Source organism: Vanellus vanellus (assembly GCF_965231255.1).
Source record: "Vanellus vanellus genome assembly, chromosome: 19".
Taxonomy (NCBI): Eukaryota; Metazoa; Chordata; class Aves; order Charadriiformes; family Charadriidae; genus Vanellus; species Vanellus vanellus.
Genome location: NC_138924.1, coordinates 930,467 through 944,378, shown reverse-complemented (window position 1 = coordinate 944,378; position 13,912 = coordinate 930,467). Strand labels below are relative to the sequence as shown.

The following is a 13,912-nucleotide window of genomic DNA, read 5'->3' as shown; positions in this document are numbered from 1 at the left end:
AAAGCAGCAGGGCAGCCCCTTTGTCCTCCCCTCCCTGACCAGGCAGAGAGGACCGTGGGCAGCCGGAGGACCGCCGGCAAAGCTTGGCAGCAGGAGGCTCCCGGCTGGGCATCGGGGAGCATCGGCCGGGGCGGAGGGCTCGGTGCCGGGGTGCGGAGCCTCCTCGCCGCTATTGTTCCCGGCGCTCCCGCACGCGCCATCAGTGCAGCACAAGGCAGGTGCCGGCGACTCGGAGTGCGGCTCCGCGACTCGGCGAGGAAGGGGATGAGCCGCTGGCGTCCGCCCATGGGCAGAGTGCCGGCTCTGCCTATGGGGAGGGGTGATCCCTCCATCGGTCTCTCCATTTTCTGTCTCGCCTGTCAGGGAGACACTTAGATGGCAGAGCTGTGCTCGGCGGCCTTGGGAGGTAGGTGGAGTCTGGCTGTCCTCCGCCCGCCCTCCCTCCATTGTCAGCGGCAGCCGGCAGTGGTGGTGGTGGTGGCCGCGGTGGCGGGCACCTGCTGGGGCCGCCGGCGGCAGGGATGCTCCTGCCCTTGGCGGCGGAGCGGGGAGGCTGCCGCAATCCCAGCGCGAGGGTTTTGGAGCCGCTGCCGGCAGCAGCAGCAGAGGACCGGAGGAAGGAGATGCTGCTTGCGCCTGCCCGGCCCTGCTGCCGCCTCGGGAAATGAACATGAGTCTGCCAGGCCGCGTCTCCTGCTCCATGCTCAACTGCTTTGTAAGTGCTGCTTGTTTTTCTTCCCCTTCTCTTCTCCGTATAAGCCAGCTGCTCTCTCCAGCTCCCGTGCTGAGTCGGCTGCCCCAGATCAGGCCTGTCCTTGAGGCCAGGGCTGTGTGCGGATCCTCCTGCCCTGGGTCTGCCCGGCCTGGCGTGCAGCCTCCCTGCAAAGGGGGATCCCCTTCTTCTCTCTCCCTCCCTCCCTCCCTCCCTCCCACGTGCCACTGGAGGATGCCGTGGCCCCCGGCGGTGCTGTGCTGCTGCCCTGCCCGGGCCCAAGGGCACAGCGGGTTGAGTCGGCCGGAAGGCCCTGGCGAGCGTGCCGTGCCACGCAGGCTCCAGCCGGTCCTTGCCTGGAGCTGGAAAATTACCGTGTGAGAGCAGGCAGCCCCAGGAGAGCCCTGCGCTCCCACCATGGCTGCGGCGGGCAAGGCAGGGGAGTGCAAGACCCCCTTCTGGGCTGATGCTGCCAGGATGGTGGTGTGATGGGAGGGGGTTCTGAGCTCTGCATCTTTTATACCTTTTGGGGAAGGAGTTCCTTGCTCAGAGGCAGATCTGATGCCCCTTCCTGCAGACACACCCCCCCCCCCCCCCCCCCCCAGAAGGACCGGTAGCCAAATGGGCTCTGCAGGCTTCAGGAGATGGCTGGCTTGCGAAGAGAGCGGGGTCCTGAGCCCCCCCACTTTGCTGATACCCGGGGATGGGGCCGTGGCAGGAGGAGATGCTCAGCCTCCCGCCCGTCCCGTGCTGCAGGCGAGGAGGAGCTCAAGGGCACCCAGGCCAGTGGAGAGCTCGGGCTGCCCTGTTCCAGTTCCTGCTGCTCACTGGGATTTCTTTGCAAGCTGCGAAGTGGTGATGGGAGAGGAGGGAGTCTCTGCTCCCTGCCTGCTGCACCGGCACACACCTGTCCTTTGTGTTCTCCTGGGCTAGCGCCTTGGCATCGGAGCGAGCCGCTGGCAGGAGAAGCCCCTGAGTCCCCCGTGGTCTCCAGTAAGCGGTGGCTGCCGGAGCAGGTGCTGTGCCGCGTGTCCCTCACAGCCTCACGCAGGGACCTGGTGAGCGGGTGAGGAGGGGCAGCGCCGTTGCCCCCGGCTGGGGCTGATGCCGAGTTCTTTGCTCGCTCCGGGCAGTGCGTGTACAGGTACCTCTGCGCCCGGGGAGGGGATGGGCTCGCGGGGGCTGCCCACCCTCGTCTGAGGTCCGGGGAGCGCTCCGGGTACCCGGGGGTGCCGAAGCTCGAGCGGCTGTCAGCAACATATGGGGATTCAGCATCATTTTAAATATAACTGTATAACTGAGGTGAAAGGGTTGGGTTCCCGTTTCTTCAGGTTGAAACTCAGGGTTCTGGCTTCAGTGGCTTAACCAGAAAGATATTTCATTTTAAAATATTATTTAATGCATACAGAACAGAGTAAGAGGCATCCTGAGGAATACATTCCCACACCAAATACCCGTAGAATTAACACCGTCCTGGGCTCCCAGCAGGCGAGTGTCCCCAGCAGAGAGTCTGGATGCTGCTCATTCATGCAGCGAGACGGTGGTTTGGCAGTCTGGGCTGAGGGTTGGTGAAAACGAGGACCGAGATTTTCATGAGTGACTGAAGATTCACAGGTCCCAAACTGAGACGCTCTCTCCGCTTATCCAAGCATGGCATATCCAGTCTCCGTGTCTCCTCTCAGACCGCTTCTCTGAGGCCTCCATGGGCTTCCCAGGGTGTCCGTCTGAGCAGGTCAGACGCGTTCAGCTGCTCTGAGGATGAATGCCCTGCTTGGGTGCTGTCACCAGTCAGTAGCACATGTTGGGTGCGCTTAGATGCAGTTGTTATAGGGTTATGTTTCATACTTGCATATTGTCCTCGGAAAGCTTTGGGCTCTTCTCAGATTTCTTTGGGCTAAGAGTGCAAATGAACTTTCCCAAAAGAAGGCAGTCCTTGTGAATATAAGAGGAGGAAGAGTAGGTCGAAGCTGAACTGTAGATGGAAACCCTTTGTGTTACGGTGTTTCTGCTGTGGTGCCATAGTGAAGGTAATGGGTCTTGTGAAGGACAAATTGCCGTCACACTGGTTTGAGATCCTATGCGTGGTCAAGGTGTATCTGCTTGGCTTTCCAAATACCACGCAGCTGGAAGGGATAGGACTCGGAGACCTGCTTCAGTCTGCCACTGAGCGGTGGGTGTTCTGCAACAGCAGGAGGAACTGTGGGGGTCCCGCAATGCAGAGAGTACGGTCCAGAGGCGTTCCCATGCACAGGTCCAGGGGATCTCCACGGTATTGGGGTGCTGAGAGCATCCAGCAGCCTCAATTTTTGCCTTTTAGTAAAAAAACACTGTCTGAATGTGTGTTTTGTTTGCAATGCAGGGTGAGGAAGGCCCTCCCAGTTTGGAGTATATCCAGGCCAAGGACTTGTTCCCCCCGAAAGAGCTTGTAAAGGAGGAAGAGTCATTGCAGGTAAGGAAGTAAGAAAACCAAAACCGTCTGCGTCGGGATGCGGCAGGCTCGACTCTGGTAGTGTGAAACCTGAGAGCAGCTCTCCAGCCCGGAAGGTGTTCTGGAGGCCGCAGGCTTGCCGGTGCTGTGCTGTAGGTCACATTCGGACTGGCGAGTCCTTCCGCGTGCGTGGAGGCTGCTGACGGCCGTTCTGTACGCCCCGGCCCTGCCTTCCCGGCCCTGCCAAGATGCTGCAATTTGTACGGCATCGCATCTGCCGCTGGGAAATACGGCTGGAGCATGATGCAATACAGAGCCGTCCTGGGTATTCCCTGTCCTCTTCCTGTGCCGACAGTGAGAATTTGTCACGCTGCCTGCGGAGCTCTCTGCAGCAGGTAGATGCTGCCTGGGACAGGTCGAATATCAGGGCTGGGCTGTGCTCTGTGTAGCCATAGCGTGAATCGCAGTAGCCGATCTGGCCCCAATACACGTTGCTCCTGGCATTTTCCGGCTGCAGAGCTGTTGGAAAGAGAAACCTCCATATGGTGCCAGCCTCCTGCTGCAAAAGGCCCTTGAAAGAGACACGGGTGCTGTTGCTGCTGTGCAGCAGGGGCGGTATTCTCAACGGTGGGAGCCAAAGCCTCTGGGTGTTCGTTGCTTCCTTTAACGTAGTCCACTGCCACCTTGTCCCAGTGCTCACCATCTTCCTATGGCTGGAGCCAAGCTCGCGTTGTGTGTTCTCACTGCTGCTGCAGTATTTGAGTTCGCTCTGATTGGCGACGTCTCGGTAAACGCTGCTGATAAAAGCAGGGAGTGAAACGTGGCAATGGGAGGATTGAGTTGAAGGAGCAGAGACGGGTTGAGGAGGTGCACGGGGTCAAGGCTGCAGGTCTGCGGCCTTTGGGAGGTGAAGCCGCTGAGACGACTCTTGAGCTGATACCACCTGGAGAAGAGCAGAATCTGCTTTAGTCTTCTGCGTGGAGGACCGCAAAGTTCACCCCTCCCAAAGGGTAATTTGCGTTCAGTAAATTGTTCTTCTCTTAATGCAAAGCAAAGTCTAAAAGGACGCCATGGGCTTGATAAGAAGCTGTATTCAGGCACCTGTCAGTTTATTCCAGGATTTCCCTCTGTCAGTTCTTGCGGTTTTACCATCCCATTTCTAATCTGTCTCCCTTCTGTTGCTGTGTGAAAGAGCCACGTAAGCAGAAGGAACACATGCCAACTAAAAACAGCTCTGTCAAGCATGCATAAATAAACTGCAGAAATAAAGTATATTCTCTTAATGTCAAATAATTCACATTTTTAAAGGGTTTTCAGACAGCTGCCAGTCTAAGGTTTTATTTTTGTAGGAGTAACTTAAGAAGGGAGAAGTCGTTAGTACCATTGTCACTTGCACATGAAGTCTGAAATCCAGGAAATTCAGTTTTTAGGTGGTGTATACACAAGCCATAGAAACAACTTAGTGATAAAGACAAGGCGGCATGACTTGTACTAATTACAGTGTAACGAATCGGTTTCATCAGATGCCCTGTCTGGCAAGTGAAGGGCTCTGGCTGGAAATAATAAATCTTCGTGACAGTTTTTTGCATAATTGGTTACCAACATCACCTGGTGTAGGTGGCATTCAGGGAACAATGAGGAGCCTACTTAGCTAAGGAAAAAGGGGCCTTATTCACACGGGTGAATTTTAGGCTCTTCTGCCTTTTTTTTTTTTTTTTTTTTAAACCAAGAAAAGTCACACTTGGCCAGCTGCCAGGATCCTCTGTTTTAAAAAGAGCTACGGCATGTCCGGGCGGATAGGGAAAACCAGAAAGGTACCTGATTATCTAGATTTTAAAAAAAAAAAAAAATCTAATGCAGATAACTTTAAGAAGTTTCCTTAGTTGTACAAATAACAATACATAGAGATTCCCTCAGAGCCTTGTTGGCAGAAATTGGGCAAAACTTTGATCCGTTTACTTACCTGGATTGGTACCGGTGAGTCTCCTAGTGCAGCTAAGAGCCCCCTTCATTCAAATGCCGCAGCAGGATCACGTATGCGACACCCTCTCTTGGGGCAGAGGGCTGCGATCGTTATCGGGCTCTGCCTGGAGCTGTGCAGCACTCCCCAACTCGTGTCTGAGCGGTGCCTGAGGTTGTGTCCTTCATCGCACCGCTTGCACCAGGGCTGCGTTCACTCTCTCTACAAAGCAGGGAGCCCTCTGCCCCCGTGCAGCACCCTCGTGGACAGATGCCCACAGCTGGTGTACACCGTGTTTGAGGTCACACCTCTCCTCCGCAAGTAATTGCCCATCAGGAGGTGCCCAGGGGCTCCTGAGGCATCCGTGGAAGAAGATCCATCATGTGGGGCTGGGCAGTGGGTACCAGTGCTGTTTGGTGTCACTGCCCACTCAAGTGCGCGAAGAGCACGTTGCTGTGCATGATGTCCTGCGGGAGATGTGTTGCGGAGGCAGTGGGAAGGGTGGCTCTTGGCATTTGTGGTGCACAAAGTACTCTGCGTGTGTCCTGAATCAGTGATGTCTCCCTTCCAGGTCCCATTCACTGTGTTGCAGGGTGAGGGAGTGGAGTATCTTGGCCATGCAAACGATGCTGTGATCGCCATCTCCAACTACCGGCTTCATATCAAATTCAAGGATTCTGTGATCAATGTAAGTCTGGAGCTGCCTGTTCCTGCTGCCTGAACCTAACCTCGCGCGGTATTTGGGGGGGGCGCGTAAGCCATTTCTGTGGTGTGGGAGCTGTGCCTCTTCAAGGATGCCAAGCCTGGTGCTGTCTGTAGTTACTGCTGGTGGTGCTGTTGCTGTTTTGCTGCTGCCTTTTGGGGTGTGGATGGAGTTTTCCTTTGCATGATAATTAGGTCTTTCCTTTGCTATTCTCTTAAAATTCAAGCATTAAATTTGGCAGTTTTAAGACTGTTAAGGTCTCTTGCAGGCCAGTGTTAATGAGACTTCTGCCTGGAAACCAGGAACTGACAGTCTGACAGTGGGAGCCTGCGCCTTTCTCTCGCTGTCTTCGCTTGCCATCTTTTATTGCAGCTTTTGTTTGGCTCAGTTACCTGCGCTTGTCTGGATGCGATTTAGTCAGTAACTGGCCCCAGGTGGGAGACTACCCAGGGACAGAATAGGAATCAGAATAGTAATTGCTGAAGGAGGTTCTGTGCTGAGTCATGAAGTTTCATAAACCTCGGAGTGGGTTTGTAGTGTGAAGCAGAAGCTCACGATTGTTGATAGAGCCGTGACTGCGCGTGATGGGCCTGCGGGCAGGGCTGCTGTGTCTGCTATGGGATGTGGTACGTCTTGTCATGCCCTACATCTGTCCCTTGCAGGTGCCTTTGAGGATGATGGAAAGCGTGGAGTGTCGGGATATGTTCCAACTTCACATCGTCTGCAAGGACTCCAAAGTGATCAGGTATCCGTTTTGTTGCTATATTGTAGATGCCGCTGCGGGCCAGTTGCTGTGATGATCTCTGGTGTCTCCCTCTGTGCTGCCGTTGGAATTGAGCTGTTCACGGCCAGGGTTACTGGGACGTGGGGCTTTGTTCCTTTTCCTGGTTAAGTGGAGCAGAGCTCCCTATCTGCGCGTCTTGGCTGTATGAACACGAGGATGATTTGCATTTGGGTTTGCAGGTGCCATTTTTCCACCTTTAAGCAGTGCCAGGAGTGGCTGAAGAGGCTGACTCGAGCCATTGCCCGTCCTGCGAAGCCTGAGGACCTCTTTGCGTTTGCCTACCACGCGTGGTGCTTAGGAGTCTGTGTTGATGAGGAGGATCAACACGCGCATCTCTGCCGTCCAGGTGAGCTCCTGGCCCTGAGGTCCCCTTCCTGCTCTCTGTCCAGGAGCACTGCAATGCAGTTAAAACTGTTGTTCATAAACTGATCTCTGGCGATGTCTTAAGCTCTGCTGTGACCATAGCCTGAGTTCGTCTTGCTGCAGGACATCCTGTACGTGACCTAGAGATCCAGCTGATCCCAGATGTGGCTGGATAACAAGCATAGTAAAAGGAATAATAGTAATAAGCACAAGAAGGAGCATTCTGAGCCAGCGACACATAAGCAGCATTTCCCTTTCTCCTGGTGAATGAAGGAAACATACTTTAGTGTTCTCATCATGATAACAGAGAGCTCAAACAGTCTTGTCCCTGAATGGTAAACGTTATCAACTTTGAGGTGGCATAATTAATATGAGTCCATCTGCATCTCTTCTCCAACACCTAGAAAAGCCATGACATTGTGGTGATCAGGTCTGGGGAGATGTCTGGCTCAGGCTTACACAGGCACAAATAAAAATCTTTGAATCCAGAAGGAGAAAACCAGAGCTGTGATGGTGCCCTCGTGTGGACTGGGATTTTCCCTTCTCTGGGAACACAAAGTTCACTTGTGGTTGCTTTGTCTTGAAACAGCTTCAGCATGAATAAAAGGGGATTAAAATGAGTGAAAAACCTGTTTTTAGACTCAAAAATGTGCTGTTGTTAGAGGAGAGAAGCAGTGGCCTGTCCATACACAGGTTGGGATGGAGGACTGGGGTCGAACAGTATAGCTGAAACAGGTACTGAAAAGAAACTGATAGAGAAAAGGTAACCTACATGTTCTTACCCTGTCCCAAACACCAGCAATGATGAGAGATTTGCTGTCTCTCCTTTAGAGGAAGTATTGTTCTGTAGTATAAACAAAGTTATCTGTGGAAATTGTTGCTGCAGGATATGAATGAGGCAAAGAGCTTTGTAGTATTTGTTTATTAACAACATTTGATACTCAAGCAACAAAGACATCCAGGAGTTGTAAGGCGAGCCTAAAACATAAGAGAGCAAATCCTGAGTCAGCCTCTGCGAACACAGTCTGGAAGAAGGAACTGCCTGGGGTGGGGGCTCAGTACTCCTCTGCCCTGCAGCTCCTGACATCCACTTTGGAAGCCATCTCTGTCAGAAGGACAAAAGTGGATTAAAACAACACACGCACCCACACGCACACTCCCACGTTGATGCGAGCAGGCTGTTTCCATGCTTCTCTGTGCCCTGAGACAGCGGTCTGACTTGACAAAATAAGCGGAGGGACAAGTCTTTTTGGCTTCCGAAGCCAGGTCCCTGCCACCCAGCTCTCCTGCAGTTTCTCTTCAGCCTATGATGGTTGCGGTGGAGCTGCCACTAACGCGTTCAGGTTTTGTCAGTTCTGCTTAGCTGTCAGTAAATACCCTGTGCTCTGCTCTTCCAGGAGACCATGTGAGATACCGATTTGAGATGGAGCTGGTGAGGATGGGCTTTGACTTGCAGAACGTCTGGCGCGTCTCTGACATCAACAACAATTACAAGTGAGTGTGTCACCACCAGGCTCTCCCCACTCTCCTCTTTCCTTACCTTCTTCCCTTTGCGATCCCCGTGCAGAGCACTGGATGAGTCAGACTCCAGCTAATCCCCCCCTTCCTGGCCTTGATAACCCTCAGGCAGATCAGTATATGAGCCAGATCCCCTTTCTTTCTGCTTTTCACATCGTGGAATTGAAGAAGGAATACAGCCCAAACATCAGAGCTAGCAGCAACTGTAAATGCTGACTCAGGTAGTTTATAATGAGGCGGCCATAATTCATCCTTGAAGACGTTCTGGAGTCTTGGAGGAACTGGGGTTACCTTTCCGGTCAGTCGTTCTCTCTAAAAATGCTCACGCTGTTTAAAATGAAAAGTAGAAAGTTTTCATAAAGTCGGGCAGCTATTCAGCTCTGCTGAGAAACTGGGAGCGAGCTGGTGGAGGGCTGTCAGGATGCTCGGAAGTCTGGGCAGTGAGCGAGGCTTCTTCGCTCTGGTGCGGAAGAGGAAAAGGATGATCGGTTTGCAGCTACAGCTGCTGGAAGGGCAGGTACCAAGCTGATGGAGCGAAACTCTTCTGTTCTGCCAGTGGCAGATGACTGAACAAGAGGCAATGGCCACGAGTTGCAGCTTGGGAGGTTCAGACTGGACATGGGAGGGGAAAAAAATCATTCCCCAGGAGGGTGGTGCTGTGCTGGGACAGATCCCCAGAGAGGTGAGGGTTCTCCATCATCATAGTGCAAGTCTTGGATGACCTAGTGTTGGAGGTGCTCCCCTGTGAGTGGGGGGTCGGAGTGGAGATCTCTAGAAGGTCTTTCCCACTAGCACATCCGTGATTCCACCTTGTCTTCTACTCCTGGAGAACGGCACAGGAGCTCTCGGAGAAGTGCTGCTGCATTCTTTGCAGCAGGTGGCATTAAGCCAACAGGATTTTATTAAGCTTTGACAGACGTATTCATTTCTGCATTCCCTATAATCCTTTCCTTCAAACGACCTGTATCCCTCAGTCTTTTCTCTATGCCTCAGCCAGTAAAGGCGTCCCCATCACCTATATATCGAACAGTTCCAGGTCACCGGTTTCTTGCAGACACCATGAGAAGCCTCGGGCACACTGGCCTGGGGAAATCCTGCTGGAGTTTAGCAGTTTTCTGCCTGTTCTCTTCTCTCTTCCTCGGGAATCCAGGCAGCAAGCACTAGATTTGGGGATTGATTTACAGTTTTTACTTGGCCATACTGACCGCATCGTTGCTTTTGGACTGTTAATGTGACTTTGATGGCATTTACTCAGTTTGTCCAAGGATGTTGAATAAAAACTGTTTTCTTGAACTTCTCAGTTTTGGAATGCGCAACCTGTAGGTCTCTGCCCTCGGGAGTCTCTGTGTGTCTTTGAGAGCAGTCAGGCTTTCTCCTGCTGCTGGATTTTGGGATGTGGTTCCCTCTGACTATTTCAGAAAGTTCAACTTCGATTGACCATCTGTGGTTCGCTTCCTGGCCTGTAATACACAGCAATTAGCCAACTTCTCTAAAGACAGATGTTTTATTTCCAACCAAACCAGGGAAGAAAGAACTTGAAAGAAACCTCAGCGAGCTGGATGCAGGCCTGGTTTTGCTTTCCTCCATCTGCTGAGTTCCTACCTGGGGATCCTGGCAGGTCTCAGCTTCCTGCAGACGTCCGGAGATCTTAAGGGTGGTGTAATTTGCTTGTGCAACTCAGAAACCAGTTCTCTCTTGCTGCTTGGGGGAGTGTGTCTTTAAATCCTGCCTTGGCTTTTGATCATTGCCACCTGCCTCTATTCACAGGAATCGGGTTACTTTTTAACCGTTTATAGTCCTTTTATCTTTTATTTCCCAGCATTGGCAAAACTGTGTTGTTAGAGACAGGATACTCCAAGGTAATGGCTTTGTTCATTGTCTTTCAAGTCTGTTCCGAGATGTCCTTATCTGGAAATTATTATCTTCTTCCTGGCGACAGCCATCATAAAATTAGAGCAATACAAGCATATAATAACCACTCCTTCGGTCTTGATAAAAGTCTACTATTTCAGCATCCAGTGATAATAAAATTATTCCATGATCTCTCCGTGGCTCTCGCAGCTTCGGTGATCTGTATCCCCAGAGAAACGGCCGCGTCCTGGCGTTCCCATCTGGTGCCCTCATGCTGCCCGAGAGAGTTGTTGTTTCATATCGGCCTCCGTGCTGCTGGGTTCCGTGCACGTGTAGTTCCTTCAAAAAGGAAAAAACAGTCACCTTTTTATCAGTTGTTGATGCTCATCTCCACCTTTGATCTTTTTGCCACTGTGGTTTTAGTTATTTTTGACTTGGAAAAAGCTGTCGGGAGTTCTGTGTCACTGGTGTAGACAGCTGATGTTTCTGACTTATTTCTGTGGTTGCTCTTCATTCATGTTTTGTCTTGGTTTTTTTACAGTTCCCTAGAAATTTTAATACTATCCTTTGCTTTTATTGGAAAAGTGATAATTAGTATTCTTGCTTGTATTTGCCATATGAATGCGTAGGCAATAAGTCTGCAAGGACCGTTAGTGATAAAGCATGTGGCTTTGCGTTCTGCAAAGGAAGATCTCTCTCGCTGGACTCTGTGATAAGAAGAGGTTTGTGGGTCCTTGTCCGTCCGCGTGGCTCGTGCCGATGGACGCGTTTGTGGTGTTACAGCCACCTTTTTCCAGGATCAAACCTCACGGTTTCAAAAATGCCTCATCCTGTGTTCTGGGTCAGTGTGGTCCTGGGGGTGTTTCAGGCCACTCCTCCGTGACCTGCGTTGTTTCGCTGTTGATCTCTCTTCCACGTGGCACGTGAGCCTATTGCACCGCGCAGGGACAAGCGTGGGTCCCCTTAGGACTCCCTTCATTGTGAAAAATGACTGTTGAAATTCTATACTGTTATTTTTTCAAGAGTTACTTGAGGAGGAGCCTCCTTCAAGTCTTCATTGAGCCGCCTGTTAAAAAACACACGCATCAAAATTTCATAAAAACCCTTCTGAAAATCCAAATCGACTGTCAGCCGCGGGAGCTGTGTCTGCTCGTTCAGCGATGTTTCCAGCAAACTCTACGTACGTGAGGTGCCACCTCCCTCCGCGAAAGCCGTATTGACTCTTCCCAAGTGCACGGTATTTACCCTCACACCAACTGTGACAGTCTGGTGCTTTGTACAGAAGTCACACTCCAGTGGTTTCCCACGTTCGCCCCAGAGACCTTTTTACAAAGCTGATAGCGGGTTTGCCACCTTTCATTCCTCCAGCACCCAAGCCAATGTAAGCAATAGCTTACGCATCTCTGTTAATCATTCACCTGGCACGCATCTGGGTTGCTGTAGAAATGGCGAGCATTATCTAGTCCCTGTGATGAGTTACTCCTTGTTCCTAGCAGGTTGTTCTAAAACTTCCCCTGCAGAAGTTTCCACGTTCGTCCCTTCTTGCGCCTTGTCCCTTGTAACACAGGGTTAGGGCTGGCAACTTCTCTGTGGGTTCCTCTGCTGAAGACCGAGGCGAATAGTTTTGATTTTTCTCCTGTGATCTTGCTGATCCTATCCAGACCTTCAGCCTCGGTAGCAGGCTGATACCTCCCAGATGTTTGAAAAAGGTCTTCAGAGTTATAATCTTTACAGATCATTTCTCAAACTGCATGACATGTCTCCTTTTTACCATTTTCTTAATTCAGGTGCACGTTTGGCTCCTCTCGCGTCCTTTGGAAACATGTCCCCTCTTTTGAAGGATGTCCTTTTATTTCTGAAATCCTTCTTTTCAGTGTTTAACTCTGCCAGCTCTTTCTGATCTTTTTGATGCGTTTAATATTCCCGTTGAATGGCATGTTTAAGTAACCATCACATCATCTGCAAGCTCCCCCTCCGTTCTGAAACTGGTTGGTACTGGCGTTGGGAGGCTTTGTCCCCTCTAAAAATACTGTTGAACCCTACTGTGCGATGAATACTGTAGCAAAGGGATTTTGCAGTTACTCTGTTTCGGAGCAGCTTAGCACCAAAGGAAGAGTTCTGTACTTTTGTGTTATTTGGCTGGTAGCACCAAGAAGCAGCTGATCGCGTCTAAAAAAGTCACCTTTGTCTCATGCGTTATCGTGGCGCTTCTACATTTTAGGTGGAAGTGACACAAGTCTCCCGTGGTGATTTTGCCCTCGCAGCCTTTCTGAATCTCTTCCAGCCTCTCGTGGATGGCATTACTGTCGCTCCAGTGGTTGGTAGTGTGGCCTCAGTGCTCTCCTGTTTCTCTTCAGGCTTGGGATTTGAGTCCACGCACGTTCTGCATTGCTTGTGGGTGCTGGTAACTCGTAGCCTCGCACTTTTACCTTCGCGTTTTCCTGGAAGATACCACACTTTGTAGGAAGACGGGAGCTAGTGAACAGAGCTTGTACTCTGAAATTTAGGGTACTATTGATAATCTTCCTTGGATCGAGTTTATAAGGTGCTGTTAAGCCAACATACTCATTTATTCTGTCTTTTCAGTTCTACTTTATTTTTCGGAATTCTAGCCTAGAAGCACAGGTCTGTTTGTCTTGACCTCACTGCCTGTTTTTATGCGCCCTGCTTAAATCTGGCTTAACTTTTTGAGGCTGTCCTGTTTCCTACCTGAATTTTATTGAATTCTGTCGTATTGTTTTCCTAAGGCTACAGAGTTTTAGTGACTTAACTCTTAGAAGATATGCTCCTGAATCTCTCCTCTACTGACTCTCCCCAATTTTTAGTTCAAGACATCTCCTGTAATGTTTCATCTGAAATGCCAGGTATCCAATTCAGTTTTTGTTTTGATGAAGCCAGTTCTTCTTGTATAGACTCAGCTATTCCAAAAGTTCCTCCAGATCTTTTAACAGGTGCTAACCCTCTTCCACATACCTTTATTTGCAGTCACACTTCAATGCTTCTCTGATTTCCTCACCAACTTTACACATGGAATCTGAGGCATTTCAGAGATGTCCAAGCTTAGACATCCTACCACAGACATGCTGGTCTTCAGCTTCTTACCTGACAGCTTTAATTTTGCTTCCTGGATTCCTCTTCCTCGCCCTGTTGTTTTTATGCCGGAGACCAGCCTTGCGTTGTGCCTGGGGCTTTCTGAGAAGCTGTCTAGACACTGTGTGAAGTGCCATCTTCTAACGTGGCAGGCGGTTCCTCACTAGCATCACAAACTAAACAACACTAGGCGCTGTATCCTGCCTGGTGCCATCAGCGGGGATGTCCTGGGCTCCAGGGAACACCAGGCCACCCTCTGGAGCTTTCTGGCTGGATAGTTTCACCCCCCTCAGTTTGCTTCCCATCTGCCCTGAAACATTCCTTCTAAATGATGCGGGTTATAGCCCGGAGCTAGAGCTGCCCTTTGATGTTCCTTGTTGTGTGGGGCTTTGTCCGCCTGGGCTGCTGGAGCTCAGCTGGTCCAGCGGCAGGGCTTTGTCCAGGCAGGGCTTTGTCCCCGCAGCCTGCGAGCGGCAGGGGCAGGGCAGTAGCTGCAGTAACCA

The 13,912-nt window shown here is 51.2% G+C and overlaps 1 protein-coding gene across 1 annotated transcript in view; it reads left to right on the top strand.

Annotated features, from left to right (window-relative positions):
* The first annotated feature begins 655 nt into the window (after nucleotides 1–655).
* The window catches only part of MTMR4 (myotubularin related protein 4), a 29,648-nt gene continuing 16,391 nt past the window's right edge, over nucleotides 656–13,912 (top strand). The window contains exons 1-6 of the mRNA XM_082493072.1: nucleotides 656–715; nucleotides 3,072–3,161; nucleotides 5,672–5,788; nucleotides 6,466–6,548; nucleotides 6,767–6,933; nucleotides 8,348–8,444. Coding sequence (XP_082349198.1) covers nucleotides 665–715; nucleotides 3,072–3,161; nucleotides 5,672–5,788; nucleotides 6,466–6,548; nucleotides 6,767–6,933; nucleotides 8,348–8,444 — 605 coding nt within the window. The 5' untranslated portion in view covers nucleotides 656–664. The remainder of the gene's footprint in view (nucleotides 716–3,071; nucleotides 3,162–5,671; nucleotides 5,789–6,465; nucleotides 6,549–6,766; nucleotides 6,934–8,347; nucleotides 8,445–13,912) is intronic.